This window comes from Sander lucioperca, chromosome 10, assembly GCF_008315115.2.
Source record: "Sander lucioperca isolate FBNREF2018 chromosome 10, SLUC_FBN_1.2, whole genome shotgun sequence".
Classification (NCBI taxonomy): domain Eukaryota; kingdom Metazoa; phylum Chordata; class Actinopteri; order Perciformes; family Percidae; genus Sander; species Sander lucioperca.
Genome location: NC_050182.1, coordinates 40,552,357 through 40,571,448, shown reverse-complemented (window position 1 = coordinate 40,571,448; position 19,092 = coordinate 40,552,357). Strand labels below are relative to the sequence as shown.

General features: G+C 42.1%; 1 protein-coding gene across 10 annotated transcripts in view; it reads right to left on the bottom strand.

Moving 5' to 3' along the window:
• adgrb1a (adhesion G protein-coupled receptor B1a) overlaps positions 1-19,092 on the bottom strand; it is a 209,386-nt gene that overhangs the window by 69,472 nt on the left and 120,822 nt on the right. For all 10 annotated transcript variants that reach the window (XM_031322628.2, XM_031322630.2, XM_031322622.2 and 7 more), the window contains one exon: positions 5,165-5,240. In XM_031322628.2, coding sequence (XP_031178488.1) covers positions 5,165-5,240 — 76 coding nt within the window. The remainder of the gene's footprint in view (positions 1-5,164; positions 5,241-19,092) is intronic.

Below are 19,092 nucleotides of genomic sequence, written 5' to 3'. Positions count from 1 at the left end.
ATTGTTTTTCAATAGCTTATCTTATCATATATTTGGGGCATTCTATTTTACATTACATTCTGCCTGTTTAGTATGCATTACAATTTCTGCTTTTCATAGGTACTATCAATCATGTGGAATGAAACAATCAGGTAGAAGTGAATTGCCACTGGAAGAACTGACACTGAAAGCTTCCAGTCGGCCAAACATGTTCAACAGCCCATGCTCCGTTTTCCAGTTCCTCACATCATCACTGTATCCTGTACGCACAATCGCCCTCTCGCCATTCAAAAGCACAATCAGTCAACTTAAATGTTTGTGTCATCTAGTCTCTTGCCTCAAACTTATCTCCTTTTACTTGAGGGGAGAATCCAATGCAGAAAAGGAAGAGGAGACACGGATGAAAAATATGAGTAGAGCTGAGAGGTATGGAGAGAAGCAGCAATCCAAAGATTCAGAACAAACTATGTGGGAGGACTGATGAGAGCGAGGGTCTGCTTCATTTCCCTGTCTCCGTATGTTATGTTGCCAGTTCATTACGTGCTCGTACCACATTATCATAATGGGGAGCTCCTTACCACCACAACCACAGGCATTGATAACAGGCTGTTACTCACAGACACACCCAGGGTGTGATTTCCTGGGGGTGGGTGGGGGGGGGTGCATGGTATTACCTCCTTTCTGGTCTACATATCCCTGCCTCTGTTGAATTATTTGTATCCCCAGGGGGGGACAAAATGTATCCCCCCCCCTCAAAGTGATCAATGCTACTTCACCAATAGATCATATATTATAAACCTAAAATAGAAGTATTTTAAACTAAGTAAAGCACTGTAACTTGAACACATAGTGCCATAGAAGGATAAAATCCGAGCAGCAGTTGCTGGTTGTATTTAGCTGTTACACAGCTCCAGGACCCCGGCTACCAGCAGCAGTTGTTTAGCCGCCAACAGGTGACTGTGAGCCGGCTACAGGCACCGTCAGATGACGGTCCTTTCAGGGGCCGTGGTAGTGGAGTTTAGCCAGAAAAAGTGAGCGTCATGCGGCGATGACAGTTAAGTTTAGGCACCAAAACGACTAGTGAAGTTCAGGAAAAAGACGGTGGTTTGGATAAAAACACTACAGAGGAATGAATGAGAGGAATGTTTCCTTGGTGAAAGTATTTTTTTTTTTGCCGTGAAGTGAACTCCGCTCTCCGGCTTGAAACGTTGTGTTTTACGTTGACACCACGTTGATACACGTTGAGAGTATTTTCCATTGGATATTGAAGTGCATAAATAAGTGTTTTGGCATGGCTGGCCAATGGCTCTATATCCATGGTATTGGAAGGGGGATTTAATTCATGCATGTTTTGCATGATCAAAAAACAACTTCCTCCAAGAAATCCCTTTACTCACGGAGATAAAAGACATACATGAGGCCACCCACTGCTCGTAGCTGTTTCTGCATTAAATCCTTGTTTTCATTTAACTGGGAAGATTCACTGCAGCACTGATGTCAAAAGCCCTGACTCTGCCGTGACAATTCATAACACTCAGCACAGTTTTGTAGTAGAACCAAGGATATGGTTCAACAGTTACTGTATACAGCATACGTGACTTTATTTCAACGTGAAGCTGGTTTATTAAAGGATTTTGTGCACATTCTAATATTGTACAGTCTCCAACATAACATTTTTGACCCACTTGCCCCCTGTGCCAGCAGATATTTTTTTATAATAATTAATATTTTTTTGATAAGATATTTTTTTGGGGGCATTTTAGGCCTTTATATTGATAGGACAGCTTAGACATGAAAGAGGAGAGAGAAGGGGAATGACATGCAGCAAACAGCCGCAGGTCGGAGTCGAACCCGCGGCCGCTGCGTCGAGGAGTAAACCTCTATATATGGGCCATCAGATTTTTACTGGCCTCTTTCATATGTTTACTGGACCAGTAAAAAAAAAAGAGGGGGGAAATCGTTTTCAAATTGTTATTTTCTTAATCGTTAATCTTAATCTACAAATATAAATTCAGTTAGTTTGGTGGATTTGCAATTTAATCATTTCTAGTTATTACCGTATTGGTCCGAATATAAGACGTTTTTTTTCTTCCTGGAAATACATCTGAAGAAGTGGGGTCGTCTTATATATGGGGTCTAGTTAGAACGGAAGTACAACGAGGCGTTGTCGTGGAGATGATACACCTCTAAAGATGCAAACAGCCAGAGAAAATCTTACCGTGGTCCTCAAAGCATCCGCTTCCAAGAGACTGACAGGAGAGTGTGTGATTACGTGACTGAAAAACGGAATGATGGGATGCCCATTACCAGAGCAGTCATTCAGAGCCTTGTTAGTGGTATAGAAATAGCAATTTCTTTTTACTTTAGCATGCCCCGACGACTAGCGTTACAATTACATTTACAACACAACACAACACAATAACATTACCGTTTTGCACTAAAACTGGTCACATCGGATTAGCATGAAAACATATCCCAGAGAACGGCTGACTCGGTACACGTGTTATTAACCCCTAGGTTCATTTTGCGCCAGAATTGTCCTTTAAAAACAACAGCCTACCTTGTTATATTCAATGTATTTGTATTAGAATTATTTTCAAAGAAAATTATTTTCTTTATAAAAACATGACGTGGTCTTCAAAAAGTATTTTTCCAAAAATGAGTCTTGAAAGAGAGGGGCTCGTCTTATAATCAGGGTCGTCTTATATTCGGACCAATACGGTATAATGTCTGTTAATTTAGGTGAAAGGAATTCACACTGCTGCCTTCACACACTCTATGTAAAACATTCAATGTCGATGATTGTCATAGATCAATATTGTTTATTTTGGTTATCAAAGAGTAATAAAAAAGACTGTAATATGTTTTTGTATATGTGTTTTAGTTCTTAAATCATGCGACATAGAGAGAGACAAGAGAAGACATGCTGATCAGGCAAAAATAAGATTGTCCAGATTGTCCAAAAATACGACTGTCCAGTTAACTTGCCCAACATAAGTTTTTAAAGGCCCCGGGCCATTGCTTATGTCGGAACCTGTTGTTCATTGTTTTGAGTTGGTATGTGATCTATTTGACCAAAATACTTTCACCTTTAAACCAATTGGTTTGCTTACATGCTCACAATGATAATGCTAACAAGATGATGTTTAAATATAATTTTCTTCTTTTTTTGACAAATGTTTTTATTGATTTTTCAATTAGAATACAAAGACACAAAACAGAGCAGAACAAGGCACATCAATAAGTACAAATAGGCATTTGCGGATATTCTAAATGTAGAGATGTTAGTGGTATGCTTATCTGTTATGGTAACACCCTGACTCCCATCATGGCAGTTAAGGAAAAGTAAAAAAAAAAAAAAAAAAATAATAATAATAATAATTCTAAGGAGTGACATACGTGTACATGCACAGATGGACATAAAAAATAAATAAATAAATGTTTAGAGACAGTAGACTACAAAGCCACAATGAAATCCCCCCCTCCAGAAATTTCATAAATGAACCCCAAATCTTAACAAAGGTGTTATATTTCCCTTTAACAACATATGTAAGCTTCTCTAGGGCAAGGCATTGCAGTAGCCCTTCAATCCAGCTTTGCTTGCTTGGTCTGTGAACCGATTTCCATGACAGGGCAATTTTATGTTTAGCTTCAAGAAGACAAAATATAACCATCTGCTTCCTGCTATTGTTTAGTGTACAGCTAGCTGGGAAACATCCAAAAATACAAAGTTTGGGACACAATGGAAGTTGTTCATTTATAATTTTCTTCTAATGCCTACCGTACACTGGATACTGTGAACAGACTTTGAAAAGACTAAAGTCTGACACCAACTCACATCTAAAGACAATCATATCACATCTAACGTTAAAGATTTTCATAATATGTAAAGACTGGGGGTCTTGCAGGGTCACACATTGCAAGACTACAACTAGATTCGTTTTGACAAATTTAACCAAGCTAGCTAGCTACCGCTAGAGTTAGCTGGTAACTTAAGGGAAAGTTAGCAGATTTTCTGTTCTGCCGTACATGCAGATGAATGTCTCCAGTACCGGGGGTCTGAATTTATCTGCCTGTAAAACTCCCGTTGGATGACTCACTTCAGAAGGGTTGAAAACAGCAACGTTCCCTCTTAAGCGTTTAGCTTAGCGCGGCACAATAGCAATAATAAACAACAATGGCTCTAGCCGTTTGCTGCTTCCTGTTTGGTGCTGGAGGGAGAGCACCAATTGGTTGTTGACAATGGTCACATGATTTAACTTCACTATCAAGACTTAAAACTTAGGATAATATCAAACATGTTTGATTTTGTCGGATCATCAAGGCGGGAAAAAGACTGACTGGGAATGAGTGTTATGATCTTACACCAAACGATTGAGACTACGGAGTGCTGCGACTCTAGAAAGACTCTCATGATTTCATTACGATATTGGAAATTAATCTGCGACGGTGGAATCGCTTGAAAAGTCGTTTGGTGTATGGTCAGCATTAGTCTAACCTGTTAGCTTTTTAATCAACACTAAGCAAAAGAGCATAGGTTGATGGCAGTGTTTTGTAGTTATTTGTTCATAAACCAAATTCTAAGTTAAAGTCATGAAGATCACTAAACTAATTAAAATTCATCCTGAGAGGGGTGTGAATGTCTGTACAGAATGGATTTGGAAAGTGGACATAGCGATCCATCTAATAGTTTTTAAAGCATTCCACTTAAAACCATAAATGTCAACCTGCTGCTGGTGCTAGAGGCAATCCATCCAATAGTTGTTGAGATATTTCCATATCTGTCATGGTCTGTTTAGTTGTTAAACTAAAACACACTACATTGAAAGCTTCAGATAAACCTAGGAAGCAGAACTCAGGATGTTTATAGTTGTTTTTGTTTTTTTTAATTAAAGCTGTAGAATACATTATGCAACATTCATTAAACATGTTCCTTGTAGCCTCTATTGTACTATAATGGCCAAGTAGTGTAGAACTAAAAAAATCTAATCCATTCTCCTGCATTCCTGTTAAGCGTTCCTTGTATCGTGCATTTGTGTTCCCTGGCTTCCATGTCTGAATGCCCCCCTCAAATTTCCCCTGATATTAATGGAGTTTCATGGCCACAGGATAACCTGGTTAACAATCAAATCCAAGCATCTAATCTGTCAGTTGCAGTGGTAAAACAGTCAGCATTCAGTCTTACCTCTGCAGATTCAGAATGCTGCCCAGGTTTCTGTACAAAACGATGCCGGTCACAAACGTTGAGGACTCGTCTGCATCTGTGTTGGGGGAGAAACACACACACACACACACGCACGCAAAGCAGGGAGGTCAGAGTCAAATAAGACAGGAGTGTACGGAGAGACTGAATGGTTCAGTCTCTGATAGTACAGTACTGCTATAGAGCAGAATGCAGGTCAGCCATGCTGCCTCCACTCCTCCAGCCCCCGAGAGCTCTTTACACTTGAGCTGGCCTACATGACTAGTCAGCTATAAACACTGTCTCCTACACTGCTTTACAGTCACACACACACACACACACACACACAGATACACACACACACACACACACACACACACACACACACACACACACACACAACTGACAAATAATTTCCATAATCTCCATAGTGACAGACAGTAGCAGCCCAGCTGACACTGTCCTCACCCTGGGGAAAAAAAAACAAAAAGGAAAAAAACTAAACTGACTAGATTTGACTTCAGCAGTGGAGGAGTAAAGAAACTGTGGCTTGGCTGAAAAGTCTCTGAGCATCAGTATAGAAGCACTTGTCAAACTATGGTCCAACTTTCTTTTCTTCCAGTCCAAAATAAAGATTACTACCATATCATATATCACATCATCGTTACATATCATATCATGTGCTGTGTACAATTGCAGTAATAGATTCACTCACAGCATTATTTTCAACAACAATGACAACAACTACTATTTTTAAATTCTTCATCGGCCCCTGGCAGGGCTATAGTACTCAAGTGCGGTCTTGGACTCGAGTCCGGGCTCAAGACGTTTTTTCTATGGTCTCGGACTGGTCTCGGACTCGCTGGTATTTGGACTTGGATTTGTCTCGGTCTCTGCCACTGGTCTTGCCAAATATGGCTTTTGGTCTCGACCGAGTCCAGGTGTCTTTATTATGTTTATAATAATATTGGAGGGAAAGTGAAACACAGCTTGGACAGGGATGTTGTTCGGCTTTTCACAAGTTTAGACAGCTAGCTAACACTACGCCGACGTTTGCTAACATTAGCGCAACAGCGTTAGCCTAGCCTGCTAGGTAAATATTGAGAGTTTCCTATATCTGCGTCCACGTTGTCAACATAAGACCTGTGGCGTTAGTGCTCCTTTTGTATCATCATTTTATTGAATGAAAGGGGTGATAGAATGCAAAACCGATTTTACCTTGTCATAGTTGAAAAACGACAGTTTGGTGGGTAAATAGGACATACATAGAACCTCAAAATCCCATTGACACCTCGTTCCTCTCTCACAATCTCACAATTTGAAACTGCTGCTGAAAACGGGCGAATCTGAACAAAGCTAAAAGTTGACGTCAACTTCTCAATTCCACCTCATTTGGCTCTACCTTCTATCTTTGTAACGCCCCAAAATTTACATAGGCCACTAACTGATCTGAGGTCAGTCTTCTAAATCTAGGTCACGCAAATCTCAGAGACTTTTTAGATTGTAGATTGATCACCTATATAAAGCTCAAATATGGGCTGTTTTACAAAAATTGATGGCTAATTGCAAATTTAGTATGACTGTTTCGGAGTTCAGCAGCTCCACAGTATGCCGTGACAGCGGCGCAGTGCTTGCCCGAATCGCTGGCTTTCTGCCTGGACTGTCAGACCCCGCTGCACGCTGGCTGGAGCTCTCTCAGGAGATACGGAATACTGGCCCAGAGAAAAGCGGACAATTGAGAGGACATGTGGATTTAAATCAGTGGCGCAGTGAACTCGCAATGGGCGGTGCGCAGGAGCTGCCTGCCGGCGGCAGTTCACGGTACGTTAACTTTTTTTTTCCAACATGGATCCTCAGAGAACGGTGTCAAAAGCATTGGTGTGTGTGTGTGCGCGACACAAAGGAGGATGAATAGACTGTAACGAAACTCTGTATCTGGAGCTTTGTACAGTAAGATTAGTTGATGAGTTTGTGGGTCAGCCGGGCAGAAATCAAGTTTGAAGCTAGCAGCATAGCGGGCATGCCTGGACATGTCTGTAACGTTGTCTTTGGAACGTTAACGGACAGTGTGAAGAAAGCTGCCGCTGAGGAAAAAAGTGTATGTGTGTGTGTGTGTGTGTGTGTGTGTGTATGTATATATATATATATATATATGTGTGTGGTGGGGGAGGGGACATGGGCACAGAGGGGAACGTGTATGTGTGTGTGTGTGTGTATGTGTGTGTGCGTGCTAAGCTCAACCAATCAGCGTGCAGCTCATCTAAATATTCACGAGCAGACCATATAAGGCAGAAAAGCTCTTGTTTCAGTCCAGTCCCATTTAACAGGGTTACATTAGGTCAAAAAAAAAACAGCAAGAGACATTTTCAGCCCAACCAATGTTACATACCCTAGGAGACCTTAAGGAACAGCGTGAAATACTGTATATAACCATTCTATCACCCCTTTAAGCTTCGCTCCTATGAGATGGGTGGGTTTTTGTTACACACAAAGCTAACTGGCTATAGTTAGCCTGTTTGTATGCTAGCGGACATTAGCTAACGTTGCCGAGCCAGCCAGCAACTTCGGCAGTAGAGTTTCTGCGAGCTAACCACGACAGTAGCCCACAATCAACCTCTGCTGCTAAAAGCAGTCAACCTGCAGTGATGTTTGAAATGGAGACACACATATCGTGCCTTTTCCCAGAGATTTTTTCTGTCCTGGACTCGGTCTTGACTCAGACTCAAACCTTTTTGGACTCGGGGAACTGTATGACTGAGGGGAACATATGTTTGGACTGTAAGCGTGGACCATACGCGCTGACAAACATGGGTTAACACATGTGTATGTAGACATTAATTGTAGTAAACCTCCACTGTTTGCATCTGTTTTGGAGTATATTTGGTCTTTTGTTCTCTATCTCTCTATACCAGGAGTCTTCAATGTTTTTTAGGCCAAGGACCCCTTAGCTGAAAAAGAGACGGAGCAGGAACCCCTTACTACATATATTGTATAACATTTTGTTGCAAAAATAATCCAGACCTACAATAACGTGTAGGGAAGCCTTAAGCCTTCACACACCATTTAATGGTGCATACAATACTAAGCTCTTAAAATAAAAATTGTTGGCATAATCATGTATTTATAAATCATGTTTTAATGTTAAAATGTGGCACATTAAATCCTTAATTAATTAATTAATTTATTTATTTTTTATTCATACTCTTTATTGATCCCCAATGCGGAAATTACAATTTACACTCTGTTGTTATTACACACTACACACAGGCCTGAAATACACACACACTAGGGGTGGTATGGTTCACAAAACCCACGGTTCGGTTCGTATCACGGTTTTAGGGTCACGGTTTTCGGTTCTGTACGGTTCTTGTTATTTTTTCTTTTAATCTTTAACACTCCAGAAATATACTTCAGCATATGATATATAGCTTAATTATCCACAATGTAGGATACAGTATTAAATAATTATATAGTTATATCATGTAATCATGCACAAACTGAATCTGACTTGACTTTAAGCACATTATTGGGACCATCTCTGAGGAAAGCTAGGTGAGATTTTGATACAGCAAGAGGGAAGACATTGATGATTTCAACATGCTTTTCATTTATTTGGCAAAAAAAGGAGAATGTGTATTGCCATCTACAGGAACTTTTGTGCCTTTTTAGCACATGAGGATTGAAATATTACAGAATATCAATTGAAATAACTTGCTCTTACAAAAATGTATCCTTTAAAAGAAAAAGAGAGGAACTCTTAAAGCGCCGTCTTTTGAATAAGTCAGAATACGTTAAACATAAAAACAGTTAACATTGTTAGTTAATTTCCTATCCTGGCCTGGGCTGGGACACACAGTCATACGGTTTGATAAAGTACTTATTGGACTTATCATTGCACTTAGAATAACGAGCGTAGCTGTCAGGTCCTCCTGTATACGTCTCATTTCCATTTTTTCCTGCATCCACCGTGTGTGTTTGTGTGTGTGCGCGCGTCAGTCGCGGGGAGAACTGAGCAGCCCTGCCCGCTGCAGAGACCCGACAGGATCTAAACTGCAGCCACTTCAGCGACTTTAGAGAAAAAAACGTTACAGTACATTGATGTTAAAATGTTTACAGGTTGGCAGGACGGTCTGAAATGTTTTGCACGATCTTTAGCTGTACGTTTTGTTGGTAACTTGTCCACACCTCTTCTTTCGCACGAAAGGGAAACACACTGTCTGAGGTCACATTCGGGCACCTGACGGGCACGAGGCTACATTGCGCATGCATCGAACCGTGCGGCACACACACGCTCCGAACCGAGACGAGCGGAACGAGCGGTTCGGATGTTTTTTCATGAACCGTACCACCCCTAACACACACACATGCTCAGGTCCATTTGCACTAATGGAGAGATGTCAGAGTGAGTGGGCTGCGACTGCTAAACAGGTGCCTTGAGTAGTTCGGGGGGGTGGGGGGTTCAGTGCCTTGCTCAAGGGTACCTTGGCAGTGCCCAGGAGGTGAACTGGCACCTCTCCAGCTACCAGTCCACCTCCATATTTCTGTCCGTACGGGGACTTGAACCAGCGACGGTTCCCAACCCAACTCCCTACGGACTGAGCTACTGCCACCCCCCTCAAAATGGTAACTACCGTTTTTTTCAACCCTATTTTCCTATGTTTCTGTGTCTAAGTGACTGATGGGAACAACAATCTTTGACATTGGTCCAGTATTAAGTGAGATCGCTGCGGTCGGCAGCAGCAAAACAAGCTACCATATAAGTTAATAGGGCAATTGTGCAGCTTGTATTTACCTTCATAAAAGTGCTGGTTTTGCCACAGACAGGCTCAGATTAAGATTCTAATGTTTGACAACATTATGTGCATAACCTTTCGTAGCTATATTACAAACAGCCTGCCTGAACACTTGCACCATTTACCCAACTGGGAATCCATCGTTTGAAATGGTCATCAGCCAATCACAAAACATCTACCGTACTATGATGTTGATCTGATCTTTGCTTCTCAACATGTGACTGCAGCTGTCTTTGGGTGAGATCCCCCTGCTGCGATTAAGAGACAACAGAGTAGCGCCAGCATCGGAAGAAATTTGTCAAAACTTGACTGCTGGACTACATGAAGGCACAGAGCCCCGGGGCTTTCAGGCTGCGGTGTCAAAGGCGAAAAAAAACACAACTCCATCTGCCGGGCCATCTGAAGACATCTAGCTCTTCTGCTCCAGCACACTACATGGCAGCCTGAGAGCACGTAGCAGTGTGCCAGGCAGCAGGCAGAAGCTGTAGCTCCCAGGCAACAGCTGAGCTCCCATGGGCATCAGGGGGGAACCGAGCAAGATGTGCGCGTGCGTTTGTGTGTGTGTGTGTGTGTGCTTGTTTTACTATATTCATGGGGTCCAAAAACCGGGGAATACAGTATACTTGTGGGGTCTGCACAGCCTTGTGGGCCCAAAATGCTGGACCCCACAAGTTTAAAGGGCTGTTTGAGGGTTAAGACTTGGTTTTAGGATTAGGGTTAGAATTAGGTTATGGTTATGGTGAGGGTAAGGGTTAAGGTTAGGCATTTAGTTGTGATGGTTAAGGTTAGGGTAACGGGCTAGGGAATGCATTATGTCAATTTCGGGTCCCCACAAAGATAGTGAAACAAACATGTGTGTGTGTGTGTGTGTGTGTGTGTGTGTGTGTGTGTGTGTGTGTGTGTGTGAAGGGGTTGAAGTATTATGTATCCTGCTCATCCACTCTTTGGCTGGCCCATACAATATGCTCAGCCAGATTGTCTGTGCCCAACAAGAGCGAGCCTGGAGGGACTTCAACCAGTGATTCAATAAGTTATGTGTCTGTCTGAAGAAACTCAAACAGTTCATAGCCAAGTATTTGCCCATATATTGTATGTATGGTGTTTGTGCCGAATATTTGTTTGCATATGTTGTGTGAATATGCACATGCATGTAGTCATGCATAAGACTTAAAGGCCCTTTAAAAGTGAGTGTGCACTTGTGCTTACCTAATATACTCCATTACCTCCTAACAGTAACACACATGCCAAGAACGCAGTAAACATCATACAAATTTAACTTGGGTCTTGCTTCCCTGTTAGATATTATTTTGATCATGAACTTTTTGTGGTATTTGGCTCACACTGCCTCTTAATGGAGGCTATACACAACAGCAGGATGTGAGGTGAAGTCAAAACTAAATATACAGAGAAGAATTTCACTTTATCTCTAAATTCATTTGACACAATCATGTTTATTTTATTGTATTCTTTGTTATGTACTTGCAATAAAAGTTCTGCTTATTGAGGAGAAGTTAACAGTTACCCCCTTAAAGGTTCCCTGTGGAGGTTTTGATCTCTATTGTGCTAAGAATAGGGCTGGGTACCAAAATCAATACCTTTTAGGTACCGACCGAATTGCCTCTAATGCCTCGTCATTCGATGGCTGTCTAACGTTAGACGTTCTAGAAACACTCAGGAAAAACTCTACGTTACACAGAGACGTGGTCACGTCGTAGGAGCTGAAAAGTAGATAAAATGATTTGTGCTGTAATGTGTGATGTTGTAATTCCTTTTTGTTTTATAAAATTGGTATCGAAAAAAGTATTGTTTAGGAACCAGTATCAAAGTCACGGTACTGGTATCGGTACCGTTATTGAATATTTTTTAACTATACCCAGCTCTAGCTATGAAGCTGTTTTCCATGATTTGGGTCCCTATCTGGTTTATCTTGGGCACTTGCATGATGATGTGAGTCCTCCCAATGGGCTCACACTAGTCCCCTGCATCATCTACAGGTAGCCGTAACGCGCTAAATATGCTGCAACGCACCAACAAAGGCTGAGAAGATGAAGACTCCAAGTACACATGGACGTAAACAATGTGTACTTGAAGTTTTAAAAATGACTCTACAAATGCTTTATGACAAAGGACACACCTGTGAGTTTATCATGTGACAGCGAAAACGCGAAAGGCGGAGCAGTATGTCCTGTATGTCTCTTAGCGGCTAACGTATTTTAACATGACGCATGAATATGGAGCGTCTACCCCAGTTCATGCAAATGCAAATGTAAAATGTCAAGCCAAAAGGAATACTTGGAATTGATGGTGGTGGTAAATATTCATGAAAAAGAACAAGTTTGTGAACGGGCAACACATATTTTGATAATGAACAACTAAACACGTTACACGCTGGAGAAGGGGATGAGCTACTGGCCCTTATTAGCTCTCAAGGCCAAGAAGGAGTCAGTTTAAACCAGTTTCTGCAACTGGCTATCAGAAGAATATTAAGCTATGTTTACACCGCAAGTCTAAAGGTGCTTACACACCAACCAGACGGCCGACCGTTGGCAGAAAAGGCAGTCGGACTGATCAGTCGGGTCCCCGAGGTCCAAAAAAATGCCTCAAAACGCACTGAGGCGACGGCGACTTGAGCGTACGCTCTGCGCGTGCGCGAAACGTAATACGTCTCCATAGCAACATGCGGAGCTTCTCTGTATTGTTTTCCATTAACAGTCTATGATTGTTTCCCAGAAAATGAAAACCGGCAGCTGATTGGACGAACGCGTCACGTGGTTCTTTTTTCTCCGGAAATTCACAGCCAGACATGAACATGGCGGCTTGTTCAGAATACAATCTCATATTGTACTAAAATAGTTCACCGAAACATGTTTCTGAAAACATTTTAAGAGAGAAATAGGCCATGCAGTTGCTGAATCTGTCTTCATTTCAGATCAACAAAGGTCAGTTTAAAAGATTTTCGTCAGATTTTGAGAGGTTCACCCGCTCGCCATTTCCGGGTGAGTCCCGACTGCCCTGTCTCCGACTGAACATGTCGGGTCGACCAAAATGAAGGCTGACGGCTCCTCCGATGGATGACGGCACGGAACACACGGAACAGACTCGAGTCACCGACCTCGCCAGACGGTCCGACGGCCGATAATCGGCTTGGTGTGTCAGCTCTCTTAATGCCTAACTCTGATTTTTTGCTCCGATCCGATTTTTTGTTTGGCTGTTCACATTACCTTTTAAAACGTGGCCTATATCAGATTCCAGTGTGAACTGTTTGCGGTTTTGAACTGACCCGCATGCGGAAAAGAACAATAACAATGACATCAGACGCAGCACGCTGTTGCACTAAAGTTCGGGAGGTTATGGAGGAAGTAAGCATTTTCGCTTTTATTTCAAAATGTTTGTGTAATGGCAGCCATAACATTAATGAGCAGGTGCTGAGGAGGAGAAGAATGAAGAGAAAGAGAGCCAAATTGCCTATTTTGGCCTTTTGTGGAGTTATGGCTGCAAATTCACTACAGAGGTCTGTGTGACCGGACGACCGATTTGCACCTCAGGACGGGCCTCCACCAGAGTTTCCTCTGGCCTCGCCCTCGCACGCGCTCACGCTCCACCTCCCCGACGTGTGCGGGCGAGACGGGCCCCCTTCTTTTTATGTGAGCCGATCCCCGCCCTGTAACGCGGTTGGGGCACACTGAGGACAGTCCGCCCCGGTTGACAGCCGCACCGGGAGCAGGGGGACCCACCCCTCCCCGCGGAGAGTGAGGGCGCAGCAAGGGTTATTGAGGTAAAAGTCGCATCAAATCCGCCTTGGTTGTTCACACTGCGGCCGCATTGAAAAAAATCAGATCTGGGTCTGATTCAGGACCACATATGAAAGTGGCCTGAATCTGATTTGAAAAAATCAGATCTGGGCTAGATTTGAGTGTTCACACTACTTCTGAAGAAGTATGATCTGGTCACTTGACCCCAAAAAAAAAATAAAATCGGATTTAGGCCACTTTTGCCTGCAGTCTGAACGTAGCCATAGTCTCACTTTGCCAGACCTTCCTCCATAGTGCTAAACGCCGGACGGAGCCACGCTGCCGCTGCAAAATAGCCTCGGGAAGGAACTTGTTTTGGTGGCACCGGAGCAATCCCGGAAGAGGAAGGTTATGGATGTAGACTAGTGACTACCTTGTCTATAGGCCAGTAAGCCTATGATCAGTGGGGATTTATATTTGCTAATAATATGATAAATATTATTAATAACTAGAAGAATATAAAGTTGTAATGTGAGAGTCAGCACATCATGACATTTGTACTGAAGGTAGAAACTGTGAGAGATTCAAGCTACTAAAACCTAAGAAAAAAGTTATTAGACATATATATGTAAATATAGATATGCAATTAGGGAGATATGTGATTTTCTATTACAGGACCAAAGAATCAGTGTAAACAAGGCATCAGAGAGCAGTTTTAATCCCTGTAAGCAGGTCCAAGCTGTGTCCCATAAAGAGGGCTGGCTGCTGGTGTGACATTGCCACTGTGGATACACATCTCCCAGCTGGGGAGGAAATTTCCTCTAATTGCTCCTGATTGGCTCCTGTTGACTCCTGATTAAGAGTGACGGCCTCATTAGCATGCTAGCAGTACAGAGTGCTGTCTTTAATGGTCCAAACCATCCCGAACTGACAAATAACCCTGCTGCTCCTGAAAAGTGTGTACCTAGCCCCCGCCTGCACACAGGAGCTCAGCTCCTGCTGCTCCTAACAATGTTCACAAGTCATGATGCAAAAATACAAACATGAATATAAAATAAATAAAATGAATGAATGAATAAAAAATAATGTATAACACCCAAATTCAAATAAATGTCCAAAACAACATATTTACAGTCATTTCGATTCAAGGTTTTGCAGCAAAACACTGTTATTTTACAGATTGTTTTTTTTAATTATTACAATCAAACACCATTAATAGTGACGGTAAATCTTTAAAAAAAAAACTTTACTTAATGCGCTACATATTTAATTACTGATAATTATTGTAATTTTACTTAACTTTGTATGTAATTTAAGAGAGCATGTGAAATACTGTATAAACCATACAGTAATTTGGCTGTATAATGTCATTTGTCATTATTGGCATAGTACTTAAAATAACAGTTGGGTTGCTAATTAACATATAATGTTCATAATTTACACACTTTTAAACACAATTTAAAAAAACTGAAAAAATGTTGTTTTTTTACAGTGTACATAATGACGATGTCTTTCAATGTGTGCCACCGATAATTTGTAATCATTTAATACAATTTTGAGGCAAGACAACTAGTGTACAGCTGTTAAAATTGACCAGTTGAACAGTGTGTAGTTGGACAATAGAATGAATGTTTAAATTAGAGCAGCCATTCGTGTAGACAAAACAAATTTAATCTTTCGGCCCCCTTATCCTGAACGGCCTTGCCAAGGCCGTATCTTGGAACAAACAGTCACCCTGTTGGGGCTCTGCAAGCGAGATGCTCTTGGTTCCTCCCTCGTCTTCCCCACTGCCTGCTGATTGTCGTATCGGTTCTGGACTGTTCAAGGGTGTCACCATGGCAACGTGCTGTGTTTTCGCTATAACATTCTGCGGACTGGGTCACTAGTGGGACTGCCGGGCTGTGCGTTTCTCAGCAGGCCAAACTCCCCCAACCTACCCTCTCCCCAGTCCAACGCCTTCGCAGCCAAATGTGCAACTGTACATTTATGTTATGTTATGTTATGTTCAGCAGTGCAAATGTACTGTTTGTGTGCTATGTGCTGAGGTGTTTTTTTCCTGTTCCCACACTGTTCTTATCTTTATGAGGATAGTCTGTGAGTTGCTTTTTTTCCCTCTCCTCTCCTCATGTGATGCTGTATTCTCCCTGCGAGAGTTAAGAGAGAGTTGTTTTGGCGCCGCATATATGGCGACTCGGTGTGTCTGTGCGTGTTGCTTTAATGTGACATGCACCTACAGCACCAGGACAAATTCCTTGTGTGTGTAAACGTACTTGGCAATAAAGCTTTTTCTGATTCTGATTCTGATTCTGATTCTTAAGTGTACTGTAAAAGACCCGCGGTGTTTTAATGTGCTGGGTAATGTCCTTTTTCCTGCTGTGTGCTACATTCAAATCAATGCGACACACCTTACAAAAAGCGTGGAGGTTGTCGATATGACTAGGTAAGATGCATGTAAACTGTTGAGCCCAACACTGTTGAAATTTACAGCTATATTTCGATTTCTTTGCGGGAAAACCGCCTCCACCTGCCATTTTTATCGGCTCGCTTTCGGGTCTGAATTTGCCGCGAAACTTGCGCAGAGATCAACTGCACAACTGGGTTATAGGTTGCCAGGTTGAGGGTTATAGGTTGCCAGGTTGAGGTGACAAACAGGTTGAAAATTGTATATGGTGTGTGGATTGTGTGAATACGATGCATTTTATACAAGATCTGGCAACATTAGACAAACATATTGGTCCGATGATTTATAAAGGAGTTTGGGCCATGCAAATTACGGGGGTTTCCCAGGAGAAATAACAAACAGGGAGGGGTCCGGGACATAGGGCTAAAAAACGGGAGAAACCCGGGAAAAACGGGAGTGTTGGCAGGTATGAATTAGAGTATGGTCAAAGGTAAGGCAACTAAAACACTAATACTAGAGTTCAAAATATATATATATTTTTTTAAAGGCAACAATATCTGTTATTATGACACAGGATATGAACTCTCTGTACAGCATTACAGCTGAAGGCATTATCCTCCACACATATTACACTGCTGAGTCATTTCAATGGAGGGTTCCCCAATGTTATTTATTTGCTGAGGCTTTGTCTGAGATTTATTATTTATTGTTTATGCAATGCTCAACACAATAGAAATAAAGTCAAGGTCCCATATATTGTCATTTCCAGGTTCATACTTGTATTGTGTGTTTCTACTAAAACAAGTTTACGGGAGCGCCTGTCTCTTCAAGCCCCCATCCCCAGAAAAGCCCAGTGTGCTCTGATTGGTCAGCGTTTCCGGATCTTCCGCATCTGCGCTCACGTAGTCTCTGCACTGTCATTGCAGCTGGGGAATGACTGTAACGGCAATTTCTATAGAAGTCCTGGTAGCTCATTTAATAGCACAGTTTCTGTATTCTGGCTGATTGAGAATTTAGATACCTTCACAGTATTTATACAGCAGCTCAACCTGCTTTCTAATAAAAAAAAGACATCTTACTTCTGACAAAAATGGGACCTTTAAGAACTGTAATCCTAGTGTTGTACCAGAGTGTTGTGATGTAAAAGGAGCTGAGCTCTTGATTTACCCTACAGTCCAACCTTTACTTATGGTCACAAGCTTCCTAAGGGGATTGAAATTCGACTGTGGAAACAAGCAGCTGAAATGAGTTTCTTTTGCAGAGCTCGCCCTTAGAGACACTTCTGGCCATCTGATAAGGACGCCTTTTGCACCCCTCCCTGTGGAGGTGTTCTGGGCACATCCATCTGGGAGGAGACCCTGGGGCAGACCCAAAACACTCTGGCAAGATTACATTGTATACTCCATCTGGCTTGGGGAAAGGTCTTGGGATCCCCCGGTAAGAACTGGTGGACATGCCAGGTCTACCTTACTCAACCTGCTGCCACTGCTCTTACCTGGATAAACTGCAACATGTCACAGATTTCATTTGACTTTTTCTTTCATTGGTTTTCAAATACATGTCATTTTGAGCTCCACAAACTAAATTGCATTCTTGCACCTCAATTCTGCCGGAGTGGTGGGAAATAATGTCTAACTCGTGCACGCAGTGTCAGATAGTTAGGAAATCCACAACTGCATCAAAAGGCATCCCTCCGGTTAATTCAACACAATTCATCAAAGACTACTGAAGTTATATAAGACATTTGTTGAGATCATTGGCAACAACAAATACAGGTTCAATTAATTGATTTGTAAGGCTGCAATTAGCTAGCCTGGCTCCGCCCTCCTACTTACTTCCGTTCAATTTTCATTTCCCTTCAGTACTCCGTCTGGGTTTGTGGTATATTCTTAGGTTTTCTCCGGTCAAATATTTGTAGGTCCAATCAGCGAACAGAGGGAGTGGCTGAGAACGATGACGTTGAGGACGTGCGCTAGAAAGATGTGAGCGAAGCCATTCGGTCCGTTGTGGCAGCAACGCTGCCGAATATCCAGAAGTTAAAGCCCGAGCAACAACAATCTTTGCTGAGTTGTGTTGGTGGCCATGATGTTGTGGCCCTCCTCCCCACGGGGTTCGGGAAAAGTTTGATTTTCCAGCTCGCTCTGTTAGTGGTGAAGGAGTTGGCTAAGGCTAACGCTAGCGATGCTAATGCTAAATATAAGCCGATAGTTGTTGTCGGTCTCCCTTCTTGTTGCACATGCGCATGACATACGTCACGACCAAACGTTAGCGATTGGTTATGGCAGATCCAGAGTGGCTCTGGGCAGATCCAATAGTTTTAAACTTCAACAGAGTACCCGCCTTCAAGGAAGTTAACACTTGTCAATGGAGAGAGGCCAGACTCTCTGTACAAATGAAATGTACTAAGTCTGAGTCTGGTAGGACCAGGCTAGCAATTAGCAGCAAATGGTTATTTTCATTATTGATCGATTAAAAATCGTCAGTTTTCATTGATTGATATCGATCAATATATCATTTAGCCTATATATCTATATTTTATACCTATAGGCCTATATTAGATGTCTATCAGACGTTACCAAAGATCAAAGCGATCCCAAAAAAAAATATCTGACACATGTTCTGCAGTAAGAGCACAAAGTTGTATAATTCCCTTTGTCTATAGGCAACAAATAAGTATGTAAATGCTTCTGTTTGCAATTCTGCGCCATCAAATTATAAGGCAGATGGGCTTTGTATTAATGTTTTATGAAACTATTTCTGGCCTTACTGAAGACAACCTGCCTTTTTGTTGTACAGCTGCTGAACAGTGGGTGGTGAAAAATGATGTTGTTATTCTCCTGCGTGTTTTATTTTCAACATTAAATACAACCGTCTCTGCGTGCATTTGTCTGACCGGGACGCTTTGCTTGGCAGATTAATGGCAGTAAACAACGTTTTATAAATCAACTCCTGTTCCCTATTTCTGCTGTTTTGTCTTGACGGCCCCCTCCCAACCAACCAAACACA